This window comes from Sturnus vulgaris, chromosome 6, assembly GCF_052056855.1.
Source record: "Sturnus vulgaris isolate bStuVul1 chromosome 6, bStuVul1.hap1, whole genome shotgun sequence".
Classification (NCBI taxonomy): domain Eukaryota; kingdom Metazoa; phylum Chordata; class Aves; order Passeriformes; family Sturnidae; genus Sturnus; species Sturnus vulgaris.
In genome coordinates, this window is record NC_142248.1 from 10,947,620 (window position 1) to 10,974,549 (window position 26,930).

Genomic DNA, 26,930 nt, shown 5'->3' on the forward strand with positions numbered 1-26,930 from the left:
TAGCTGGCTGTAAGTGCTGGCATTGCACAATGTCAATACAATTTTATTTAACCCATCAGTTTGTTCTCAGCTGTACAGCAAGGTGTTATGGAAAGGGTCCCAGGAGAGTCAGATATGCAGCTCTTCTCCTGCCTCTGAAATAGACATCACCATGCTGATGCTAAGAAGATTGCAGGGATTTTCTCTATAAAAAATCCTGTCCTCTCATATGAGGACAAGTGGAGGTGGTCAGGAGCCCAGGCCTATACAACTGTTATCAGGGATGGTATAGGTGCACTACTTTCCTTGTGTATTAGGGTTATCAGAAAGATTTAATTTGATCAGATTCTGATCAGTCTGGTCTAGTTCAACATGTCCTTGTTCATGGCATGAGAGCTGGAGCTGGTAACTTTTATATATCCCTTCTAACCCAAACTATTTTATGATTCATTAGGCACAATTCCTGCCTGAACTTAGTGAATATGCACTCATCCCTTCTCAGTGGGACAACTTATTCTGAGTGTCAGGGAAAACTTCCTGGTTGCAGTTTCCAGATGCTCTAGGTGACAGCCATATCTTTGATTTCACTCTCAACCCTACTATGCTATTTTCACAGCTAACACTTCTGCTAGCAGTGAAACATTAGCTGTGACTCTTCGTGAGGCCTTAGCTCTTAATTTGGAGCATTTATTTGGGTGAAGACTTTACTGTGGAACAGAGAAGAAAGACAGCTATTTTTTAGTGTTGCTTAACTTAATACACCTTGTTGTTCATGGCAGATTTGTGTTAAACGATCCACGTTGCTCTGGGATTTTGTCAAAGCAATCATAAACATACCAATAATGGAAGCTGTCATTCATTCTGTATTGCAAAAGATAAACAAAGAGATTATTTACCTCAGATGCTTCAAACACCCTCATATTGTATTACAAGGCCAAGAGCATAGAAATGTGTGTGTTCAGAACAGTGTCCAAAGGTTTTTGTCTCCTTAGCGTTGCTGTATCTCGGGGAAACATTCCCAATGAGTGAACACTGACACCATGCAAGCTATAGTAGTACCCTCATACAGGACCTTCTACCTTCTTATGCTTCAGTTTTTCAAGTCTTGACAAGTCTGTGGATGATGTGGTTTGGTATTGGTGATTGTCCCATTTTGAGTGGGGGGTTGGACCAGGTGACTTTCAGAGGACCCTTCTGACATTTTTTAATTTAAGTAGTCTTTGACTTATTACCTATCAGCACAATGGCAGCATTTGAGCAGAGAATGTGATATTCCCAATAGAGCATAGAGACTGTCAGGAAACTTCGGTCTCTGTTTAGGGGAAAAAATGTGGATGGAATTGAGACAATGAGGAGACTAGTTTTTTAAAAGAATTAATGATAATTTGTAGATAAAGAATTGTGGTCTGAAGGCTAGGATCCAAGGACTGCTTACCTACACTATATCAGTACTCAATAAGTAAAATAAAGGAATAGAAGATTGCACTAACTTCTGACATCCCCATTCTTGATTGCTACATTTCTGTTACAGCTAGAGGAGCACTGTCAGTTATTGTACTGACCGGTGCCAGCACTATTTTAATTATTGCAGTTGAGTCACAGATGACTGAACTTTAAGAATTGAACTGCATCCATACTTTTCTGTAGCAGCTCTCCATTTGCTCTGGTGGCTAGAAAATTTCAGAGTGGTCTGATCTCTTAGAACAAGAGAAACCATATTATTCCATTTTATAACCTCACTGCGATGGGCTCAGTCTTAAGCCTTCTGTGGAGTCTGTAGGCAATTACAGAATTTCTATCCTTTTTTTCCTTGGCATTCATAACCTGCACATCCCAATTTTTCTGCCTAGCTGACAAATGCATTTTCTTCACCTCTTACATAATACATACCTGGAGGTGTGTATTATGTAAGAGGTGAAGAAAATGCATTTGTCAAGTAGAAAATTATATCCACATCTGTAGAGGTATGTGATGAGATAATCATATTAGCGTGCAAACAGGTGATCTTTGACAAAATCATGACTCTGACTTGACTGAGAAATGCCCATAAAACCAGGAAAAACTAAACCCTCATTTTTCTCTGATGTGTATGCTTTGGGCTTTTGGAAATACTCTTTTAGCAGTTGTTTCCATCAAGGAAGAAAGTCATTGTTCTTGTGTGTCCACGGCCACTGATGTGCTCACTGTGGCGTACTCACCGTCAAGCATGAAAAGGCAGCAACCCCAGCGTGTGTGTGGGTGTGTGCACGGACTTGCCACAACAGAACAGAATTTTGGCCTCTGTTTTAGGTTACCAGGGCAGAACAAAACTTTACGAGAGAGGGTAATGATGGTGCTCCAGAGGCAGCTCTGCGGCTGCTGTACTGTGTGGCTGCATAGGCTGGAGCTAAGAACAGCAAAAAAAATCCCTTTTTCTCCCTCATGAAAGTGAAAACCAGGGCTGACCCTCTCATGCAGAGGGCTGGGTCTCATCAGCTCTTGTCTTTCAGGAGAGGAAGCACTGAGAACCAAGAAAACCACATCGTGAGGATGACAGAGAGTAGAGAAGGGAGACATGCAGATCAGCCACAAAAACCCCAGCTGGCAGAGAAACTGCAGCCTACCTAGACAGCCTCTTGCCAGAGTTTAACAACATTATCACAAAATATTTATTTCTAATATCTAACTGAAGTTTCTCACTGTGGTACACACACATTATTTCTCAGTCCTTCCAAAGACAAGAGATTATTTCCTTTTCTTTGCAAAGCTGTTTTTCCTTGAAGACTATGTCTTCTCTTCTTTAAGCCTAACAGCTTCAGCTTTTACATTTCTTTTTCAAGATTTTAAAGGATGGAAGTAATTAAAGCAGAAAAATAAAATGGAACATTAATCTTTCCAACAGTAGATTGTGCTGTACTGATCCGATACCTTTGACAAAATAAATTATCTAAGTTAAGAGGAATGCTATTGATTTCATTTTCTTCAACTCCAGAAGTATCAGTAAGACAGTACCAGCTTGGAAATCTTGCTGCTGAGAGAGCACTTCTGATGAACACAGCAAAGATATACTGGCTCTTCAGAACACAGAAAAGCAATTGCTGTGTGGTGTGATTGAAATGAAGGATTGAAAGGAGATGTAGGCAGTGGATGTAATATGTCAGACTTCTGAATATACTCATTACAGCAAGGAAAGACTGCAGTTATTAAGGTGTGAGAAGAGCACTGTGAATAACTGGCGTGTAAAGGGCAACAGTCTAATTGTGAGTTTTATTTTTCTGACCCATATTAACTGATGAATCATGAAGGTTTCTAGGCATATTTTCCTTTGCTTTGTATGTTCTTTATTGAATATTGCTTTTTCATGTGTAACAAGTGTAAGTTACTTTCCTTCCTTTCTCCCATCAAGAGAGAAAAAATTTCTCTTCCAAATTCAGATCACAGCATCAACCATTTTGTTTTGGGGTCATGTGTGCGTGTGTGTGCTTGACTTCTTGCCTTTTTGGTTTGGGTTCTTTTCAAGACTTTTGAAGGAGTTTGCTTATAAAATAATGAGAACAAACCTAATTTTGCATTGGTTATTTAAATAATCAATTTTATATCGTTTAGAGTTATGGAAAAGCTAGCTGGTATATCAACCATCCAATGATTAAGAGTGCTTATTCCCAGAATGCAGCCCGATCACTATTCCTGCTATCTGCTTCCAGAGGTCTTGCTGGTATTTTATTAGGAGACCCTATCATTCAGCTATTTGCCTCAACACTCAAACATATCAGTAACATATGTGGGTATTATTGTAATTTCATTTTTTACATGGAAAATCTTATCCCTAGATCAAGTGCTGAAGATCACCCTATTTAACTGTGACCAAGGTTTTTCCCCACCAAATGTTTGTTTGAGACACACCTGCACTTAGAAATTTATCTCCAGGAGATTTAAATATGTATCAGCCATTTTCATCAGTTTACTTGGGACAAATAATACAGTGGTTTGCATGTAAGTGATATTATTATGTGGCTGAACAACCATGTAAGTACGTTAATGTTTATCCACATATGGAGGTAAAGGGCATATAGCTACTCCTACTGTAAACTTGTACAACTTTTTAGTGTTTTAAGAATCTCTAACTTAGAATCTTTCCCAAATGTTGTTCAGACTGAAAAAGTTCAAGTTTGATTTTCACTTGTTACTTTTTTACAATTAAAACTAAGTTTATTTGATATTTTCAAAGCAAGATCAAATGTACTATATTGCAGGTCACTGTTTTAGAAGGTAAAGGATACAAGACTGTAAAGACTAATGCCTGCCACAAGCCATCATTTGACAAGAGAGCATGCATCCATTCCTCTAGGCTCCAGTGTGTTGTATTCTGGGAAAATACTGCATTTCAAATACTGACTGAATGAAACTTTCCTCTGTGATACTGATACATGATCTTTCCTGGCACCAGCTGCAGTAGTTCTGCTTGTACTTTATGGATGATACTTAAGACTGGGGAGGACCATGAGAATAACCAAAATAACTGAAATGTGTTTATGTAAAGTACATTTCAAAGTTACCAGATGCTCTCTGTTTATTTCTATTCCTTTCTGTATTCTACTATGCAGAACAAAGCTTGATGGCAGAAGTTGGTTCAATCTGGCTGGAGAAATGTTTAACAAGATTCCAGGGCTGGTGACTGAGTTTTCACAAATTCAAGCTGGGAACAAAGTGACAATTTTTATTAGGAAAGTGATTGTGAGTTAAGACAGAAGAACAGAAGATGGATTCCTTATTGTTAAAAACATTTTAATCAGGGTTGGGTGCTTTTTGGAGAAGTGTGTTTTAGTCCAAACATATGTATCTAGTTTCAAGTGGTAACTAAATCAGACAAGAGTTCTGCAAGAAACTAGCCTAGAAAACCAGAGTCTCTTGCCCCATTAGATCTAGGAATGTTTTCCCCAAACTAAAGCTTTCAGTAATTCCACTAAGAAACTCTCATAAATCCGTGACATGAACCAGGAGGTGCAAATATTGTTCTGGGCACAGGTCTCCATGGTACTACATCTGTATTGTGGTGCTTTCTATCTCTCTAAAAAATCTCTAAGTCAGTGACAAGCTGGATTTTCCAAATTTGCAGAAGCTGTGGGATGTGGTAACACAAGGCAACACAGTTGAAAATATGGGCACTTTTTCTCTTTGTTATACCTTCTTTTCCCACACAAGTAGAAGCAGCAATAAATTAAAAAAACGAAACAAAAAACAGCTCCACCAAAGAGTTGTTTTAAAAGATTGAGATAGAAAGATTCTCTTCAGTTGGCACCAAGTTATTCTGTAAAAATAACAGCATTTGCTTATTTCCCCCACATCTGCAACATGATCTGCTTGTTCCTTTCCTGTACCACAAACATGTTGTCCCATCCTTCTCATAAAAATATGAGCCTAAGAACCCACCCCTCCCCTTCTTTTTCTAATACCAAATTTTTCTAATACCAATTACTGTAAGTCAAATTAGACTTAAAACTTTCATTAGCTCAAGTTGTTGTTAGTTTCAGTAGGAAATAAATAAGGCTCAAAGTCCACCTTACCTTTTCCAATCCCCCCCTGCCCATGACAAAGATGCTGTCACAAGACACAGGTTGCTGTGCATAGGATAGGCCCATCTTCTATTTACATGTTTGTTAGAGTTCAACACCTGTTTTCATAGAATCAGAATGGTTTGAGTTGGAAGGGATCTTAATGATCATCTTGTTCCAACTACCCTGCTATGGGCAGGGATACCTTCCACTAGATCAGGTTGCTCAAAGCCTCATCCCACCTGGTCTTGAACACATCCAGAGACAAGGCATACACAAATTTTCTGGGCTTCTTGTACTAGTGTCTCACCACCCTCATAATAAAAATCACCTTCCTTATGTCTAGTCTAAATATACCTTCTTTCAGTTAAAAGACATTGCCCCTTGTCCTATCACTACAGGTCCTATTGAAAAGTATGTCCTCATCTTTCTTATAAATATTTTTTCCAGTGTCCATTTAAGTACTGGAAGGTTGAAATTCAGTCTCCCCGTAGCCTTCTCTTCTCCACACTGAATAATGCCAACCCTCTCAGCCTGTCTTCACAGGAGAGCTGCTCCAGCCCTCTGGTCACCTTTGTGGCTCTCCTCTGGACTAGTCCAATAGGTTCATGTCCTTTCTGAGTTGGGGGGTCCAGCGTTGAATGCAGCCCTGCAGGTGAGGTCTCACCTGAGCAGAGCAGAGGGGCTGAATCCCCTCCCTCACCCCTCTTGCCACGCTGCTTTTGAAGCAGAAGTCAAATATTGCTAATAAAAAATTCACACTTCCTTGCTGAAGAACGACCACAATGTGTCATGCTGAAAGTATAGTATTCAAGGATACACCTTCTTTTTATTTGAGCTAAGGCATTATGTAAACAGAAAGCAGCAAACTCAGCCAGAGTTGCACAAAGCTGTATCCCACAGAAAGCTCCAGAGACAGAAAAGGTTGTAAAGGTACTTCTTTTTATTATCTATTCCTTTCAGAAGAGTAGTAAGATTATTTTTTTTTTACTTCAGTGTTTTGTTAGTAAATTAAAACTTTTGTGTTTTCTGTTTGTGTTTTAAAAGATTCGGAGTTCTGATTTAGGTTTAGTGATCTCAAGGGTAATTGGTTTTTCAACTGATCTCTTCAGATGCAGAAATAATTTTGCAGTTGCTAACACTTTCATGTGGATTGTTAGTTTTTTGTTATGTTGCCTTAATTGCGGGGGTGGAATAAATGCAGATTTTAAGCCAGATATCCAGGATTAAGTCTTATTACCTGGGAAATATTATCTGTAACTATCCATGTAAAGGAGATACACAAATCACATAAAAAGCTAAATGTTTTTTAGATAATAGATTTAAAGTAGTAGTTAAAGAAGGAATGTTGATATTGTTTATAGACTGATTTGAACTTCATGGGTTATTACATTCTACATTTTCTGTATTGTTTGATCTGCTTTGATCAAAAACCAGAACACAATCTTATGTAACTTCTTCAGTTTCTTCATTGATATCTAAAACTCTTGGCCTCAAAACCTTAGAAAAGCCTCTTAAGGCAAGAGATTTTTTGCCCTTTAAAATTTCTGATTTTTTTATCTATCAGTATGATGTATGAACCTATTTTTTTGCTAGTGCAGGGACTCTTATTCATAAAAGCATACAGAAAATACAGAAGTGCTCACGAGTTTCTTTACTGTCATTTTATTTTTGATATTATTTCTAAAATACTCTTTCCCTTTGGATTCTTACAAAACCTGAAGCTGCTTGGGAAATCTTTCCACAATAAAAATCATAAACTTCTGAGCACTTTTACCTGTAGGATGAGTTCTACTACATTATTTTGCAAGCAGTAAATTGCTTTTTTTTCTTTTCCAGCTCTTGTAGCATTTGGATGGGGGTTGCCAATTGACAATACAAATTAATAGATTCTTCTATTTCTTCTATTCCACACTCTTCTTAAATATTTTTTTTAATTTTGGTCTTTTGAAAGATACAAGTAGTTCTAAGTTTGAAGCAAAGAAAACTGAAATGAAGGATCACCTTGGGGGATTTTTCCTCTTTGGGCTCCACATATACAAGGAATGCTTCACTAGTTAGAAATTCTTGTGAGCAGTATTGGCAGATTTTCTGAGCAAGCATGTAAATGTGTAACAGAGACATGCTTTGTACATTTAGTCACGCCTGTGTGGACAAAGCAAGAGATAGTTCTAAAAGTGCTGCAGAGTAGTGACTGCACAAAGTGCTTCCACCATCTTCCCTCCTCATTCCTGTGGATATTCCTCACTGTGCTCTGCCATGGCGAGTGAGCCCTGGCTCACAGCTGGGCACAGGCACAGCTCGCCACGTCTGCACAACACGGTACCACGGCCTGTTCCTTAAATAACTGTTACAAGGGCCATTAAAAGCCATGTCTTATTGGTATTACTGTATCCAGGCTAAAGTAGGATCTGAGGGGGAAGAAAATGTCATTAATTTCGAATTGATGGTCTTTTCAGAGAGTTTCATTGCAAGGTTTCATGCAGAATTGCTTTTCCAAGGCTGCATTAGTTATTCAAAATCCAGATGCTGCTATTGTTTCTTTTCTTTCTGAAAGAGTAGAAGTTGTGAGAAAACTGAAGTTTATCCGACTTATTACTTAATTTTAAATAGTGTTGCTACTAATTAGCATAGTTTAACATCTCTCATCTTTGAAGCCTTATAAAACACTGATATTATAAACCAATTACACACTGTCAAAAAAGTCTATCTCACATCCAAATATATCACTGACATCTTTTATCTTTGAGGGAACTGGATTTTCCACTTGTGATAACCAGTGCTTCATATACTGGAACTTGGCAATTTGGACTGTTTATAAAGCTTATAAAATTTTTTATTACATCTTAATTTCAATGGACCATGGACTCAGTCACTAATGTTGCCTTGTGGGTTTAGATGGATGTGGTCATCGTTGCTCAAACAAGGAGTCAGACATTGCTTTTAGATGTAAAGTTTTTCCCTGATTTATTAAGTTTTTAAACTCTGATAGTATAAATGAATGATTTAGTTAATTTGTTCTTTTCTTCTCAGCCTTATTTGAGGTGAAATACCTAGCCTTCACCACAAGTTTACTTCAGCAAAATCTGAAAAGTTTACCCAGAGAAAAATCGTAGGCTAATGAATTTATGGAAACAAAAATTTGTTTTATGACTCCTCCAGTATTTTATTATAGAGTATGCACGAATTTCATGCTATACTGGATATTACTCTGAGTTTGAAACATATGTTTTGCAGAAACAGATTATCTTGTTTATTTTAGACAAATGCAGAGTTCAATAGAAGTCCAGAAGGAGTATCAAATGGATTTTCCTGGTTCAAATAGTTTATAAAATGTGAGAAATGTGATTTTTCTGCAAGATTAAAACTGCTTCAAGGAGATTTTTTTTCTGTACAAAATCACCTGAACATGTGTCTATAAGTGAATTGCAGAGGCAGTACAGGTAATGGCCAGCACTGGTATTTGCTGGCAATGGAGTCACATGTCCTTGGAACTTCTGTAATGCACTACTGCAACAAACATCCCTTATGAGAATTTCTGTGAGCTGGTCATCCATATGAAACAGTTCTTTGGCCAAGGATGTCTGTACTTTGACAGAATTGGATCCTTGGTGGAAGGCAGGCACTTTTCTGCCAAGTTATTAAACTTGTGTGATCTGGAATTTTGATTAATACAAAGAATGAGCACATGAAAAAATTCTTAGATGAAGCAACCTGATTCTGCAGCCCTCTAACAAAGTGTCTCCATATTTTCAGCCCACGTCTCATTTCACTCAGTTCTGTGTCTTTCATCTCTCATCGTAATAAGTGGCCCCTGAGGCAAACGACCTCTGTGTCTTGTTAGGAGTCTGTGGAGTAGCTCAATGGAAGGGCAGGCTGCAGCAGATAAGAAGACTTCTCTAGCAGACTCCATTGGAATCCTGAGGAAAGAACACATTTCTTACAGCTGAAACAGCAGTGTACAGCCATCAAATATCAGATATACTACTTTCTGAAAGATAGCAGTCCTTTTGCCAAAGCTTCACATTTCTTATGACAGCTGATGGGATTTACAGTAGGAAAAAAAAAGTGACATCGTGCCAGTCTGGGCTGTGTTAAGCTCCATGGTGGCTTCGTTGGTTCAGAGTCACTATATTGAAATAATAGCCTAGCTTTGTATAATTTAGCATGAAAACTTTGATAAATGTAGTTTTTGTAGGGAGGTAAGATGGGGCATCTAAATTATACAACAGGATGAACCACAGACTTAAAAGAGACTGGAAAAGACCTCAAGACTTCATCTTGTGCATTCTGAAGCTCCAAAAGAGATTTAACTCTACCTCGGAAATAAAAAAATACCTTATTGTCTTTATTGGTAATAAGATTTTCTTAAGATATAGCATAATTTTCAGTGACATAGTTTGTCATAGTCATCACTTTATCCACTACAGATAAAAAAAATATAATCCCTCCTTACCTCCCTAGAGGTAACTTATGTAGATGATAGTTTTCTTGTGTTTAGTTGTTCTTCTGTTCTTTAAACTGAGTAACCCCAGTTCTTTCAATCTCTCTTTCTTGTGGCTTTTCTTTTTTCCCAAGACAAGTGACCATTTTCTCTGCTTTTCCCTGGACTCTTTCCAGTTGGTCTGCCTTCTCTTGGAACAGTTTTGCTTGAACAGGACACAGTTACTGGTTGCTAGACAGAAATATAATAGGAGGTATTCCTTAATGCATCAACCAAATATGCAATCAAAGCAGTTTCTCTTCCTAATGTGCAGTTTCCATTCTTGATATGATGAAACACTACCTATTTGTGAATAACTTGTGATTGACTGGTAACCCTCTTATCTCTCTTTTGGCAGAATGGCTGCCGCATTTTTATGAGCTGTTATTTGCCCTTAGAACCTCGTGTAAACACAAGTGCATTTTAGTGTGTTTTCTCCTACAGATAATTTATCTTATTTATCAAAAGCATTCTGAATTTAATGTATCATGCAATGAGTTTATTGTTTACATGGGCTTATTTTTATCTATGAGGTGGAAGGATTATTCCTTTATCCAAATCATTAATTACCTGCACCATTACTTTTCCTAGAATGGACCCAGCTAGAATCTTACTGATTATATTTTTTGAGTTTGATAGTGAATTATTAAAAACTAATCTTGAGCTGTGGTTTTGGGGTTTTTTGCTTAGTTTTGTTTTCCTTGTTAGTTCCCTATGCCCAGGTTGTTTTTCACTCTTCCGGAAATAGTTTCACTTTAATACACTTTTGAAAATTTTACGAGTCAATGCTGTAATGCCAATAACATTATTAAAATTAAAAAATATTGTGTGACCTACTGCTTCTCTATTTGTAAGTCTTCTTGCCATGTTACAGAAATTAATAGCCAACATGCCAAAAAATACAAAGCAATGTAGCTCAGCTATCTCCAACCTTTTATGAATAATCCATATTTTCATTTTTTCTAGTATTTTCCCAGAATGGATCTCTTCTTCATTTCTTGTCTTTATAAAGATGAGCATTGTGTTCACCACTTCACACATTTCTCACACAACTTCTGAGAGTGTTCAGACAAAGCTAACAGATCTGACTTTGCTTCTCTCTGTTGCCAAGGTACCTTAACATGCACTTCCTCAGGCTCAGGCCTCGCTATGTGCAGCATTTATTTCACCTCTTCAGCAGCCTAAGAAGGAGCCACCTGTATCTGTCAGGGCTGTGGGCTCCTGTGTCAGTACAGGGACACTCGGGGCATTGACAACAACGAGAGAGCTGTCCTGGAGACACGCTGTACTGGTACACTTCAGGATTATGTGAACTATTTTAACCCTGTTTTTTCCCTATTTTAGATAGATTCTTTCTAAGTTTAGTTATTATTCAGGTAATTACAGTTCACCCTTTTATGAAGAATGATGGAAAATATACATCAGCCTTCCACAAGTGAACTCTCACTAGGTTTTTCTTTTCCTTCTAGATTTTCCTTCCAGATTTTTCTTGCTATATCCTATTGCTTTTTGCAGCTAAATTTGTGCTTTATCCTTTGTGACTTTGCTTCAGCATCTAGTGTTATTCTTTCATACTTTCTGTACATTTTCTTCTCGTGTTTCAGGTCATTGAAGACCATGCTGCTTAGCCAAGTAGCCAAGTTGATCTCTGACTATATTTCCTATCCTCCTATTGTGTAGGATTGTTTGTGTTTGCACCCTAAAGATAATTTCTTTAAGGAGTGCCAACTTTACCGAATTCCTTCTGCTCTAGCCATGTTTCCCATGAGAACTTACCTTCCAGTTCTCAGAGTTTACTGGAGTCTTCTAAAGAGTTCATTTGGTTTGAATTGATCTTGCCTCTTGTTGCCCATCTAAAAATAATGCATATTAACACAATTACTCTCAATCTAATTAATTACCTTTGCCCTCATATTCCCGACCATCCCCTTTCTCGGTTGCTTAGCAGGCAGCCTCTTGGCAGGCTGCTTTTGAAGCACTTGGCAGGCTCCAACAGCTGCTGTAGACCCTGCAGGGGAGTGGTTAAATGCTGCTCCTTATACCTAGAGACAGACACAGCACCGTGCTTTGTAATGTGCAACTGGAGATGCTCACCTAAACATTCTCAGGGAAACACTGGCAACTTTTAGCTGGGCATTTAATCAAAACAGAGACAAATACTATGTGTACAGGGTGTTTCAAAGGCTCTCCTATTAAAGCATCTGTGTGGATACAGAAGCACTTTGCCCAGCCTTAAAGATCAGGTAAGGAGAACACAAAATCTCTCCCCTGTTTTCTTTTCCATCCCTAGGCAAAAAATTAAAATGATGTGTCTCTCAGCACTGATCTTTCTTTGTCTGAATCTTTGTTGTTTGTTTAGCATCACTCAGAGGCATGGGAAATCTTCACTGAGGCTGTCTGATTCGTGAGTAAAATTGAATTGTTAGTGGCTTTACATGTCACCATGATTTTGTAAGTGTAGGCAAATCTCTGCAAAGAGAAATTTCTTTTTCAGAGTTGGCTGGGTATTTTATTTGTTTATATACTTAGAAATTGACATCAAATATTTTAAGGCATAAACTGAGACATTGTTGAGCTTTTGAAATCACACTGTGAAAAAATGAATCTACAGAGGATTCTTTTTGGCATCCTATTATTCATTGCTATGACTTTCCTCAGTTAAGAAGTTGATGTTGCAGGGATTCTGGTCCCTGAAATGAAATTACAATGGCTTTCATTCACTTTCTGACTTTATTAAGGGTTGTATGCATCTTGACTCTTCTAATTTCAATTCAGTTTGCATCTACATAGGATTTTCAAATTTCAAGCATTTCAGCAGAAGTTTTTCAGGCTAGATATCTGCCTCAGGATATTTCTTTAAACCCTTTGAGCAAAAAGAATGTATTGATTTTTATACAGGGATTCTGTGCTCTTTTTATTTTTTCTCTTAAATGATTCCAGTGACCTTTCCTCTAAGAAGTTCAGGTACATTGCAGATTTTGAAATAAGCATTTGAAAAACGAGGTTAAGAGCTTCCTCTTGTACATTCTCAGTGGAACCTCTTCTGCACAGGAGAGTAAACCATCCATTTTAAAGAATAAAGCAAGCATGAACAAGGCTTCTAGGGAGAAATTGTTGGGGATTGCTGGCAAAATAGATTCAAGGGATAAAATCAGCAGGAAAATGTGCCTTGATGACTAGTGTGAAAACTGACGTGGGAGGGAAAGAAAAGGAAAATGTGTCAATTTAGTTTGGGAGATACTAAAATAACTCTAGAAGCCGAAGTGTAGAGCCTGGAACCAGCTGAGAACAGAACTGAGAGTGAGAAGCATTGGGGCTGCGTGGGAAGCTTGGAAGTGGAAGGAGAGACAGTTCTGATGAGCTGGGCTCGGAAGTGTGGTTGTTGGAGGGGGGGCTGCGAGGCTGACTGAGGAGACAAAGGGAGGAGTCGAGCAGGGGGAGCCAGAGAAGAGCAGGCTTGTGCACGAGGAAGGCTGAACAGCAGCATCAGGGTGAGATCTGATGGTGTTTGGGAAGCTGGAAAACTGGATTTGCTGAGCGAGCTGCCTGGGGATGATATGAGGACAGCTTTTAGAGGTGAGAATTTGCTGGAGGAGTAGAAGCAGGGACTAGGAAAGATGGGGGTCACACCTGGGATGGGGGCTAAGGGAAAAGCTCTGGTGCCCATGCAAATATGTGCTGAGCAGGAGTGTTGGAGTGCTGCTGGACAGTGCAGTACAAAGAGATGAGGGTACCAGGAGAGGAAGACTCTGGGCAGGTCATGCTGATGGTGGGAGCAGGGAAAGCAGGGATGAGCTGTGCCATGGACCATTTTCCATCAATGCCAGGAATGGCGTCCCACATGGCCAAATCTCACCATTTTGTTGCTGCCAGCAGGTAAGACTGATGAGTTTGGGACTTGTCACTGCTGATGCTGGGTTTGTTCAGAAGATATCTGCTCCTAGCATGAGTATCCTGGGACTGGTCAAGGGAGCTGATTCACCACTGACAATGATTTTTATGCATGTTGTTACGATACTTCATGAATACATTTTTCAGTAGCTTTTCAACATCTGGATTTAGAGAAACAAGATATTCCACACAGCTTGACATGTTTGGTTCACAGGATGAACAAGTTCTTGAGACTCTCAAGGGCTGTCCAGTAGGATCCCCACTATCTGTGGCAGATGAAGGAAGGTGTGCAGTGAACCAGGCGAGAGTTTTTAGGAGGAGAGTTTGTGTTCTTTGTCTGCTATGATAATCCCAGGTGGTGTGGGGCACCCGCCTTTTCAGAGACTCATTGACTGTCCATTCTCCATTTTCTGGATACTTGGGCAAATCTGGAAACCAGATTTGCAGATTTTTCAAGCATTTGTATCTGCAACTGAATCCATAAGACTATTTTGAATTTAAAATATACTGTAACATCAAATGCTCTGAAACGTCAAGTCTTTAGTTTCAAGACTGTTCTGCCAAAAGCCAGCAGACACTTCATTTTATGCTGTCTATGATTTAACTTATCACTTTAATCCTACTGCCTCCAAACTTCTTAATTTTTGATACTGCATGTGTCATAGTGTACTATAAAATCATGTTTCACAGAAACAGACTTCACACATAACATTTCTGCTTAACAGCTCACCCTGCAACACAGAGGAGAGCAGAAGGGAAAGAAAGAATAGGCTGAGATTCAAGTAGGAAAAGAAAAAAAGGTATACACACAGTTTGTCAGTAAGTGTCAGGATGTTTCAGGCAAAGAGGTTATTTCTGTAAAAGAGCAGACACCAAATCACTGGTGTTAGGACTTGTACAGGATTCCTCCAAAGGAGTCTTTGAAGGAGTATAAAAAGAAAGAGTAGGGGGGAATGAGAGTAGAGGTATGGTTTTAGACAAAATTAATTTTGGATCCTGAAAATAAAGTTCAAAATCTAGCCTAGAATGACAGGGGAAGTTGGAGGAGATTGGAGCAAAAAGGAAAACCATTTAAGCAGAAACGCTTTGTATTCACTGGAGTGTAAAGAGGGAAAGAGAGGTCATAGTTGTCATCAATTATGGTTATGGGGTACTAGGGGTGGGGACACAAGGGCATAACAAGGTGAACAGTGAACAGGAGTTTTCCTGGGGGTGGTGTGCTAAATAACTGGGACTTTTACAGTTTTGACTGTGCTCTTTGGTGTGCAATGCCAGGAATAAATGAATCAAGCTTGCACAGGAGAGGGAAAAGCAGGAGGGGACAAAGAGGATCTAGGTCTGAGACGAGGTGGATAGACTCGAATGGCAAGGAAAACATTTGTATTACTGACATTAACTGAGAAGAGAAACTTGGGAGAGGACAGTAAGACATAAGCAAAGGCAGAGAATTAGTTGTACACATGGCAAAACAGAGGGATTTTGTGAGGCTCATCTCCATGAAACAAGCCTGGGAGGAGATCATTCATTGCCACCCTGGCCAAGGTGCATTGTTCTAAACTTTCCTTCCATAATTCCTTTTTTCTCCTTTTTCCTTCTTTCCAAGTTTTTTAGGCTTACCTAGATTCCCTAAAAGAAAGCGGTGAAGTTTGTTCTCCTGTGATTGGTTTTGCAATTTGTGATTTTAAGTTGACAAGTGCATGGAATTTTGAATTAAGTGTTTAGATAAGAAGGCCCCACAGCCCATCACCAGATGTCAGGCACCAAAAGCAGTGACAGCTCTGTCCCTTCCCCTGGGGCTGCCCCCACTGCCCAGAGCCCAGGACCCCGTGTCAGCCTCCTGAGGCCAGCAGTCCCTGCCCCAGTGATGCTGCAGCAGAATTCCTCTCCAGATTCCTGGGTTCCAGCCAAGCTGGGCCCACTCACCAGCCAGGTATCCTCACTGAATATCTCTTCTTAGGAAATCAAAAGTCCAGTTTCTGGCTGCAGTTCCAGGAAGGAAAAGAGGCACAAGTTTTATTACATAGTAAGGGCTGAATTCCAGTGCAAGAGTGACTGCAGTGCATGTTGTCTCATTCCTTTTTAAACGTCTGTGGTAGTTTATTGGATACTGCTTTCTCTACTAATTTCTTTGAATTTGTTCTTCTTCATCTTTCCTGAATTACACTTTGTGTCTTTTTCAGTCCAATTCTCAACCTCCCTTTTCCACAATATTGTTGGAACAAGCTACAGAACCTATTTCCTTGGCCCTCAGTTCTGCCACTTTTCCTTGTGTTTCTGCTTCCTGCCTCTCTGGGAGCTTTTCTGTCAGACTCGCCACTGCCTTTCCCCATGTACTCTTTTTTTTTTCTCTTCACTTTGGTCCTTTTCATCCCCAAATCGGCTCTTCCTTTCACTTGCTCTTTTGTGAACTGGTTGGTAATACTTTGAGCACGCTCGTGTCATAATTGGTGTTGGCACCCCTGAAAGGGAAAACTTTTAGGAGTGATTTTAGGTGAAAATGTAATGGCTCTGTAGATGCTTCACAAATTTCATCCAAAAGAAGGGGGAGCAGAGGATAAAGAACTTTTTCTTTGTTATCAAGGGCTAATGGTAACAGGGGCTGCCAATATGATGGATCAGAAAGTAAAGCTGAGCTTTTAATACTGCAGGAGAAATGATAGACAACAAAAAACTTCGGAAGGTAAGACAAGTAGATGACACAGAATCAAGCAGAGAAGGAAAAGCCAAAAGGCACCCATAAGAAGTGGTGTAATGAGAATAATAGGCAGATTAATGACAGCAGCAAGGAAGGTATCACTACAGTTGCTGAGACCAGAAAGAAGTCTGATGCAGTAATGGTGACCATTTCACAGAACAAGAGTTTTAGATTGTGCCTGTAATGGAAATTGTTGCTTTGTACCCACCTCAGTGCTGTGAAGTGTGTTGTTCTGTAGGATGCCCTAGTCAGCCTTTTCCTCAGTAGCTCCCAGCCTAGCCCATATCTTGTCTCCCCCCTGAGCTTCTACCCATTCTCACCTAACACCATTCAACCCTTGCTGCAAATGACATGATGTCAAATGCTGTCTCTTGTTGGCAAAATTACCCACATCAGGCATTTTCCTAGCCCTTAGCTGTCTGTAAATGGTGTGAGTTTCCCAACCCATTACTGATTTTCCTCTTCATGGACAGGCCAGCCTGGCTGCTAAGGCTCTACTTTCTGGGGTCTTTCTCTCTCCTGTCCACCCATCACAAACTGAACTGAAGCAAGGGTGCTGCAGATTTGGTTGAAAAAGGATCTTGTTCTTGCAATTCAGTCTGATAGAACAGCAGATGCAGAACTGCATCCAGAGCTTGGTTTTCCTGTCCTTGCTGCTCTTGGAGGCTTTCTACCCATCACCCCTCCTCACCTTCTGTGTACTCATGCACGTATCAGTATGTATGTATTTGCAGTTGTCTTTTTGAAGGGATTAAAGGGGCTTAAGTACAGAATGGGGTTCAGCAACTGAGAATGTTATCTGTTTTCAGAGATTTTTCCCTACCTTCCACTGAGCTGCCATACTGGTACTTTCTTTTACTTCTGGTTTCAAATGTATCAGGAACACAAATAAGTATTGTTGTAATTTCATTCTTTTAATCTGGAAAATTTTACTTATCAAGTGGGTGCAGAGGATCACCCCACATGCTCAGCTCTGACCAAGGTCTGTATGTAAAAAACTAGTTTGAGACATGCCTTTGTAAGTTTATTATCAGAAGACTTTATATCATTATCAGCCTACTTAGTTAGTTTACTTGGAACAAATAATATGCCAGTGTAACTGATATTAATGTGTTTTGGAACTATTCATGTGTGTGCACATGTGTTTCTGTACTTGGGTAATAGGGGCCACACAAAAAGACTTAACATTATTAATTATTTCCAGCTATAGTACTTCTTATTGTTTATGAGAGTATACAAGTATTTTTAATTTTTTTTTGCTATATTTCTATAAATACTGAAGATTTTTCAATTGCAATGGTTCAGAAGTTCCAAGAGAAGGATTAGGAAATGCTATATTATGAATCATGGTTTCAGCAGGCAGAACAGTGTACAAGTGATACCTATGCAAGGCAATGCAACCTTTGGTGCCTGTTGTAGAAATAAATCTGCATGGCAGGACGAAAAACTTCGGTCTAAGCTCAATGTGTTAGGTCGTGTAGTCCTGTGACTATCACTAAAATATCTTTGACTGAGTTTCTCTAAATTGAAAGAGTACTAAAAATTTTCTATCAGACTGTTTTAGTCAGGGGGAAAGGAAGTCATTATAAAGCCAGAGCTGGTGTGTGAGCTACACAATCTCAGCTAAAGTCCAGACCACTAACAGACATAGGGGAAGGTTGCAGAAGGTCTAGTATCACAAAACATAAAGCAAGTGTGAGACAATGAACCAAGAAAAAGCAATTTCACAGAAAAAATATCTAATAACTCCAGCATATGACAATTTTTTGACACCCCTGGAAAAGTACAATATAGAGATAGAGAGCTCTTCTTGATCAGTCTTGCCTGCCATGCAGGGGATGTGCAAGTAGGTTGCCAGACACCTCCATACCCAGTGTACCCTGTAAAAGGGAGATGTTGAAAGTAATTAAAAGCAGACAATTGTCAGAAATTTCTTGAAGTAAACAGAAGGGTGGTCAGCAAATGTGACGGCAAAGATATGAGCAACATGATACAATGTTTTTGGTTTTGTTACTTGCAGTGTGTTTATCAGGAAGAAAAGAGTCTTTAAAATGGAATTGTAGAGGGCCACGGGGGAATTATCAGCAGTGCAAAGAAGGCTTGAATTCAGTGAGTATTTTTAATTTTGTGAGGGCTTCAGGTCTTCTTTGCCATTTTGCATGCTCATGAGATGATGAGATGGCACTGCTTTCTCCAGTAATCTAGTCCCCATTTGTTACCACTCTTGCCTTGAACAATTGCTCTGGTTATTCTCATATGGAAACTTTGGATTATGTTACAGGAAACAGATGTCACCAGACCGATTTACTATTTTGCTTGGCTTTGGTTGATTAAGGAAATAGCATTGATGTAGTGGATTTAGAACTGTGTAAAACATTTTACTTGACATGACAACATGTTTTGGCTTAGAAACTAGAAAGACATAAAAACAACTGGACACACACTGAAGGAATTAAACCCTAATTAACTGACAGGCCTCAAAAATCTCCTGATAGCAATCCTTCTGAAAGACTCCTGCAAGAAAGGATTCTAAGAGGATAATTCTTGCTGCCTGGCTTACTCTTTAATAATGACCAAAAAAGAAGCAGAAAATTATTTTTTATGTAATTTGCAGAATCCAGTAAGACATGCAAATATTGAAAATATCAATCCATTTCTATGTGTAGTTGATTTATAATTATGTGATCTGAGGAACAAGGAAAAACCAGCAGTGCACTGTAAGGCTGTTATCTGGAAGATTTTAAGCTTCATTCAGTGCAGATTAATGCCTTACATTTAATTTTTAAGATTTTTTTTTTTGGGAATATGTAAGATCCAAAGAGACATTTAGATGCCTGTGTCCCTGTTTTCTGTTTTGTTTCTTTGCAGTTGAAGAGGTTTCTGTTTGTTTTTTTGGTTTTTTTCATGAGTCATGTGATGATGTCTTTCTATGTTGCCTGGAGAGCCCATAGTGCTGCCCTTTGGTTACAGCAGAACTAATCTGTTTAGTATGGACTTGTTGTGTTAGTAGACTCACCACTCCTTGACTGAGGAATGCCTTGTAATTACCTAAAATCACACCTAATTCCACGTAGGATGAGGGAAAATGCAAAGAGAAATATTAACTTGTTGCATCTTAAACAGCAAACACAATTACAAGTACATGGAAAAGCCATAATAAATATAAGGAAAAGTTCGTCTGATTTACTGACACTGACACCTACTGACAGAGGTGCTTTTCATTTTGTATTTTTTCACTCCTTTTTAATTTCCAGGTGACTTATCCCTCTGACAAAATGGCTCTCAGAATTTTCTTTCCTCCTCTTCCTCAGGTTTCCCTTAGGTGATTTTCGTCACTGGAAACTTTGCATTACACAGAACTCAGTAGTGGGGTCTCACATCTGAAATCTGAAGGAGGCTTTGGACTTCACCTTAAGGTAGCTTCATGTCCTGTTGACCTCACTTGCTGAGGGCAGTGTTAACTCCTACTGCCAGTCTGCTCTGTGAAGTTTTCTAAGGAGTCCAGAAAGTTTTCACCTGTCGTCTTGGAGCTTGTTCTATCCCTCCTTATGGTCTGATTGTTCTCCTGAGTTTAATTAAGGATTCTTTTGCTTCCACAAATATGCATAAGTCTTAGAAGAGGAATTGTCTTCTGTGTTTAACTAGCTGCTAAACAGTTTCTTTCCCGTAAGGAAGGAAGCCCTTTTATTTCCCTGTGGTGACTCATTGACACGTTTCCACATGAAACATGTCTTATATCAGAACTTAGATTCTCTAGTGATAATGTAATTAGTAAATATGCATGATACAAGTATCTAAATAGGGTAAAATTAATCTAGTTTATTTTCTGATTCCTGAGACAGGTATGATAAAATTACTTCTCTGAAGTGACCACATTTAAAGTGAATGAAGCCCAGTATCTTTCTGCTCAGCATAATCTAACAAGGAGTCCTTGTGCAGAATTATTTAGAGTCATCTTGATTTTAATTATTACACAGTGTGAAGTTGTGTCTCCAAACTGCTTCTGAAAGAGAGTAAAAAGGGAACACTCAGTCTTGGCCATCATGAGATCAATGAACAACCTGACTGCCTTTAGCTGGCCTTGAAAACAGCTTCTGACCCATTAGGGCCCAAGGACCTAATTGAGAATTAATGTACAAGTGAAGGAAAGGTTAAAGGCAAATCTTCCTGTAAGCTTTCTTGTAGTTTTTACAATGATCTTATACAGCCAAGAAAATGAAAAAGTATAGGCTAAATGGAAGTGTGACTAAGAATACTGCATTAATTTGAATGAGTATTGTAACATTTAATTGTAAATACAAGTAACTTTTTAACACAGAGATAGTGAACAGTGCCCTCTCCATTCCCCAGGTCATACCTATGCTAAGAGAGATTTAATTGTGAGTAATGCTGTTAACTCAGAGTCTGCAGATATCCTGGTAAAAGTGAGTGATACCAAAATCATGTGTCAGCCCTGAAAGGAGGAACCCTTGTGCTGAAGTACAGTTTCAGCAATGTAACTGGTGCTGCCTCTACTGCTGTCTCAGAAACACCAGAAACCAGTTTCTATTATGGCAGTTGAGGTTTATGTACATCCACACAATGGGCGGCACACAAGCAACTTCCAAAGTGGTCCTGTGGTATCTTGTAGAAGCAAAACAAAATAAGCCAAATTGAAAAAGAAAAAAAAAAATTACATCCTCAAGTAATCCAGGCAATGATGTGCTTATTGCCAGCAGGTTCAGGGTGAAAACTGGAGGAGTGGGAAAGGAAGACAGTGCTGTTTGACTTTTTTGATTGTGCAGACTTCACGGAACAGGAAGAGAATGTCAAGTTTGCCAGTAGTTAATGTTTTGCACCTAATTTTGCATCTTCCAATAAAAGCATGCTGATGAAGAGCCCTCTACAGGAGGAAACAGAGAGGATTTAGATAGGTCTCTCTCCATGGAGTGCAAGGAGACAATGAGTGAGCACAAGAAAGAAAATACGTTGTGTTGGACTACCTTCTTCCCTTTTATCTGAGAACATGGAACAGCTTCTTTTCTTTTTTTTCCTCTACCACTTCTATACATTTCCTGTCCTACTGAACCATTTTGGGATGCCTGCTGCAGCAGCAATGGTAGCAAACATATATACCATGAAGTGTCTTTGGAGAGGGAGAATGGGAGAATTCAAATTAGTGGTGTGGATTCTCTGCAGGAATAGGAAAGAATTTTTCCTGCAGTGTTTTATTTGTCTAAAGTGCAAAGCTTCTGGGCAATAAGCAGCAAGAAATTCATCCTGGATGTGTCATGGTTTTTGCAGACACACCTGTTACAGGTTATAGAGATCTTTGCTTTTTAGGGGCTATAAAAAAATACGAATTTGTAATCCTAAATGAAGTTAGTGTTCCCTGACAGCTTTAAAAGTCAAGGGAGGAGTATTTGCTCATAAGGAGTTAATTCACATTGTTCTGTGAAAATGAGGAATTTTGGAATACTTCTAAATGGACATATGTTATTTATCTATTTGGTTTAACAATATAATTGTGGTGAGTCTTTTCCATAAGAGAATTTTTACTTATTAGCAAAGCCTATTTTTATAGGACTTGAAAGGTCTTGCTGCTGTCCTAAATTCTGTAGGAGATTCATATGTTATCTTTGTTATATCAGTCATACAAAATCTAACCTGAATTATCTTTCCTTGTTGACAGAAAGACGGATTTCTACTTTAGAGACCACGTAATTTTCCCTCCTGTGAGAATAACATGAACCAGAAGGTGTTAGTTTTCCTTCTCCCAAATTTTTTATTTGGGATATTTCTTTTTGGGTTTTTCTTTAAGAGACAAAAAAACCTAACAGGTAAGTAAAGAAATTACCAATAAGATTTAATGTTTTATAGAAAGAGACACGTTTCCCAAGTGTTAGAAAGTAACTATGGAGCCCAAGATATAAACAATACAGTGAAAATATCCAAGGCCTTGTCACTAGTTATCTCAGCAATATATGAGGAGAGCACTACAAAAACACAATGTTGGAACATCAAACTTGCTTAGACTGACACTGCTAACATATTGAAAGTTTTCATTTTAATAAATGTTTCACTAGGGAGGGTAGTTTATTGCAGGTTTGCCATAGTCTAGTCTGGTTATAGCAAAAAAAAAAAGATTTTAGCATCATCATTAGATTTTGTATGCAAGGTGATAGATCAAATGCTATGATTGCCACAGATAAAGAGATTTATACAAACCTATTTCCCTAAAATAATTTAAATTTCTTGCTTGGTTACAGATGTTTTTCCCAATCCCACGGAAAATTGGCTGGCAATTCAAAACAGTCGGAAAAACACACTGGCTTCTGTCTGCCTGAAGAACAACCTTAATAAACCAAACAGCAAATTGGATTCTCATGTTGCAAGCCAGCTCTTTGTGGAGCACAAGCACAAATTTATCTACTGTGAGGTGCCCAAGGTAGGCTGCTCCAACTGGAAGAGAACTATTTTTCTTCTTCAATCAGACTTCAATGCAGAGGCTTCTGATATTGGGCATGACAACATCCACCATACATCACTAATCAAAAGGCTGGTGTCTTACCCTCCTGCCTTACAAAAGGAATTTCTGAGCAATTACACCAAAGTGATGTTCACCAGGCATCCCTTGGAGCGGCTGGTTTCAGCTTACAGAGACAAACTCCTGCACTCTGAACCATTCTACAGTACCACTGTTGCTAATGAGATTAGGGCAATGTTCAGGAAAAATAAAAGTTCTTCTGAAAAAGTGAGTTTCCAGGAGTTTGTCAGCTTCATTACATCAAAACCACCACATGCTCTTGACATTCACTGGAAACCGATGTTTCTGCTCTGTGATCCTTGCAACATTAACTATGATGTTGTGGGCAAGTATGAAACTCTTGGGTTGGACTCTGAGCATGTTCTGAAGGTCATTGGTGCACCAGAGAGCCTGCAATACCCCAGCTTGAAGAGATACAGCTCAGAGAAAAGAACTGATGGTGATATCACCTTGGAGTATCTCAGACATTTGACCCCAGAACAAATTGAGAAGATAAAAAAATTGTATGAAATGGATTTTTTTTTGTTCAACTATACTATGAAATATGAGGATTATTCTTCCCTGAATGACTAATGTAGGTTAAACAAAGAACAATTTCCTTTGTACAAAGCGGGCAGAACTTGTCCTCACAGCTGCTTGATAGGAAGGTTGGTGACTGCTGCTGTGATTGTCCTGGAGTTTGTATATATGGTTTATCATCCTAAGCACTCTTATAAAAAATCCCTGCCATGACCTCTTGTACCATGCAGACCTTTACCTGTTAAAATGATTGTCTTCCTGTTGATCTTTAAGAGCATATGTTTGTTTCATGAAAACTGTTCATGGGAAGGATGAAGAATGTTGTTTTTCGCAATGAATATTTTAGAACATTATATTTATGTCATTTTTTTAATTAGAAAAAGACTTAAGAAACAAGTCAAACCACTCTGCAACAGCCTTGATCATGAATACTGTAGGAAAGGAGCAAATAACTTCAGATGCTTGAAGCTGCATTACACAGAATGTAATGCCAGAATGTCCTCCTCTCTAGCAGTGCTCTCATCAGAGCCCATCAGCCTCACCCCTCAAGCAGCACAGCTGTCAGCAACTCAGACAAAGCTTCTATTATAGCTTTTAAAAATCTTCTGATGAGCAGATCTGGTATTCATGGTGACTTTACAAACTCTTTTTCACCACTTTTTTAAGTATTATGGTCTGATTTTAGCAGAAGGTCTGAAAAATGCATTGGTTTTTTTTTTTTAAGAGAAGTAGTTAGAGGTTCCTTCCAAACTGTACAGCTGGAGTGGTGCATGATCTAAAACCTCAGTGAAAAGGTGATTCTTATTTATTCTTCAAAAGCACTTAACACCCAGTCAATGGACAGGCCAGGCAGAGGGGACAATGTTTGGGCTTTCCCGTTTGTGCTGCTGGAATCCATGAGCCCCTGGGACTTACCTGAGCCTGCACTTGGGAGGAGCTGGGTAGCCTTAGATAAAACATCTGTTCTACCTGTTGTCTTCTCACCTTACAGAGAATGAGTGCAAATGAATTGTGGAGTTATGGTGAGGGGAACAATGAAACGTGGGAGAAGCAACTCAAACCATTATCCCCTTCTTATATTCCTTGGTAACTTTGGTTTTACATCACTGAGAGGTCTATAACTGCTGTTATATTAAGCATGAGATTTGTCCCCTTAAAAAAAAAAAAAATCTACTGTCTAGTCACATTCAAATACTAATTTGTGACCATATTAATTGTAACAAGATTTTGCCATTAATTGTGACTATTGACACCACCTCTAGGGGATGTCAGTCTCTCAGCAGCTAACTTGAAAGTCTCTCAAATGCACTTAGTTCCTCTCAGCTAAATCTGCAAATGTATAAGGGCTGGCAGGCTAGTCTTGAACTCAAAGTTGGCTCAGCTTCTCATCACACAGACAAGGACAGATACAAAATAAGTTACCAGAGAGTAGCCAGCAATCTGTACAGCCTTTGCTGCCAGCAGCACGGCCTAGGGAGAGGGAAAAGGAGACTGAAAAATGGATACAATGGGGTTTAAGTTATGAGGGTTTGGAGGAGCTCTCCCAGTGCAGGAAATGCATTGCAGGAGTTATCTGCTCCAGTGGGAAGGTGCAGTGATATACATCAGTTGGAGACAGTGATCAGGCCACAGTGTCAGGAGAAGATCCAGAAAGAAATGCTTTTTATTCCCCTTGACAGCAGATTGTACACAAGCCTGGACTGGCATTTGGTACATCTGGCAGGTCATGCCTGGCTATTTTATAAATGGGGCAGCTTTGGAACAAGGAGAGATCCAAAGTGAGAAGACCAAGCAAGAACAGCAAAACAATCTGTTAAAAAAAATGTTATGACTTTTGATTTTATGCAGAAGCATTCATATTTCTCACCACCACCTTATTTGGTGTCCCATTAAGCCTACTGTCCCCTGATACTGGATTGTTCATACTGCCCTGGCAACCCTATAGTTCATGTAGGTTTTTCTTTTTCTTTACTTGTTAGTTTTCTTTAGTCAGAGGAAGCTGGAAATTATTCCCATCAAAGTAAAGGCTATGCAGAAGGATGCAGTCTCTCTCATTTTCCTGAATCAGAGCTACATGTTTCTCCCACATTCTTTGGCAGATCATGCAGAGGCAGAGGGGAATAGGATTTGCTTCATAACTCACTTCTACATGACAGAACCCACCAGAGCTATATCTGAAGCTGTAAGTATATCTGAAAATCCATGAGTACTCTGGCACCTTCATCCAGCCTAGGAAAACTCTGAAGAAATGATGCTGACAGAGTTTGAGAGGCGTCTTTGCTGTCAGCACTCGGTGTTAACGCCCCCCTCCAGTTTCTTGCTGTTAGATGTGAGCGGCTTCCTATTCTTATTTCCTCTTTCACAGAGGTTCACATATTGTTCCTACAGTGGTGGCAGAAAAATGATGGCTAATTCATTAATCACAAGCATTAATCAGTAGCAGAAGGGTATCTATTAAAGCAGAAAAATATTCAAAGCAGACTTCGAGTTTTGCCACTTGCCTAGAGGGAGCTGTAAGTAGCAGGTTGCCTCAGATATCTGGCTGCTGTAATGCTGTTTAGCTGGTGTGGTTCTGAACAAAAAAAAAAAGCTGCAGAGGGCATATGTGTGCCCATATAACAACAGGTGTACTGTCTTCCCTACAAGTGCACTGTCCAGAACAAGGTTCTAAGCTGAGCTGGGCTCCCTCTTGACTTTTGCCCAGAGAATAATCCTCAGTGGAGCTTCTTTCCTTTGGATGCTAATCCTAGGTGATGTGTTCCTGGGAGGAAAATGGATTCTTGCAATTGGGAGCAAAGGTGGAAGCAGTGTGGTGAGGCTCTGGCCCTGGGGAGGATTTCAATGGGGAGAGAGTGCCATTATTCATCTTCTGATTTACTGTTATATGCCTGCAAAATGATCATTGAAATGTTCATTTGTGATTACCTTAATAAACTCTAGTGAGTTAATACATTAATCTATTTGTTCATCCTTCTGAATAACATCTGTTTAAAAAACAAACACACCTCAATGTTGTTTTATCAAATCAAAACAAAGGCCACATCTATTAGACAACAACCACTACAAAGCTGCTTGCCTCTGCTTTTCTACATTAATTTGTCTGACTCACAGAAATTTTAAAGAATTGAAAGAATTAGCAAATACTAATGTGTGCTCCAGTTTGGAGAAAAAATGCAAATAAGTGGAAAAAAAGGAAGAGAAAGAAAAAAGTCTTGCAAAGTCAAGCTTGCATCTTGCCCACGCATCCATCTATCTATCAGCAGTGAGAAAATAAGAGACTTTTCCCACTCTCGTGGAAATCCTCAC

At 39.1% G+C, this 26,930-nt stretch overlaps 1 protein-coding gene and 1 long non-coding RNA gene across 9 annotated transcripts; one reads left to right on the forward strand and one right to left on the reverse strand.

Moving 5' to 3' along the window:
• Nucleotides 1–6,359: 6,359 nt before the first annotated feature.
• LOC148223311 (uncharacterized) lies at nt 6,360–11,972 on the reverse strand. Its single transcript, XR_015804428.1, has 3 exons — nt 11,770–11,972; nt 9,967–10,185; nt 6,360–9,430 (listed from the first exon to the last, which is right to left on the reverse strand). It is a non-coding gene; the product is annotated as an uncharacterized LOC148223311 (long non-coding RNA).
• Nucleotides 11,973–12,009: 37 nt separating this feature from the next.
• LOC106848980 (carbohydrate sulfotransferase 9-like) lies at nt 12,010–26,580 on the forward strand. Of its 8 annotated transcripts, XM_088166963.1 has the most exons (6): nt 12,011–12,236; nt 12,353–12,397; nt 18,600–18,688; nt 19,891–19,995; nt 22,251–22,398; nt 22,828–26,580. In XM_088166963.1, exons 5-6 carry the CDS (start codon nt 22,305–22,307, stop codon nt 23,676–23,678), a joined length of 945 nt encoding a protein of 314 aa, XP_088023089.1. In that variant the 5' UTR covers nt 12,011–12,236; nt 12,353–12,397; nt 18,600–18,688; nt 19,891–19,995; nt 22,251–22,304; the 3' UTR covers nt 23,679–26,580. The 8 variants fall into 8 exon arrangements, with proteins under 8 accessions (XP_088023095.1, XP_088023089.1, XP_088023090.1 ...); XM_088166964.1 differs by lacking the exon at nt 18,600–18,688; XM_088166966.1 differs by lacking the exon at nt 12,353–12,397.
• Nucleotides 26,581–26,930: the final 350 nt, after the last annotated feature.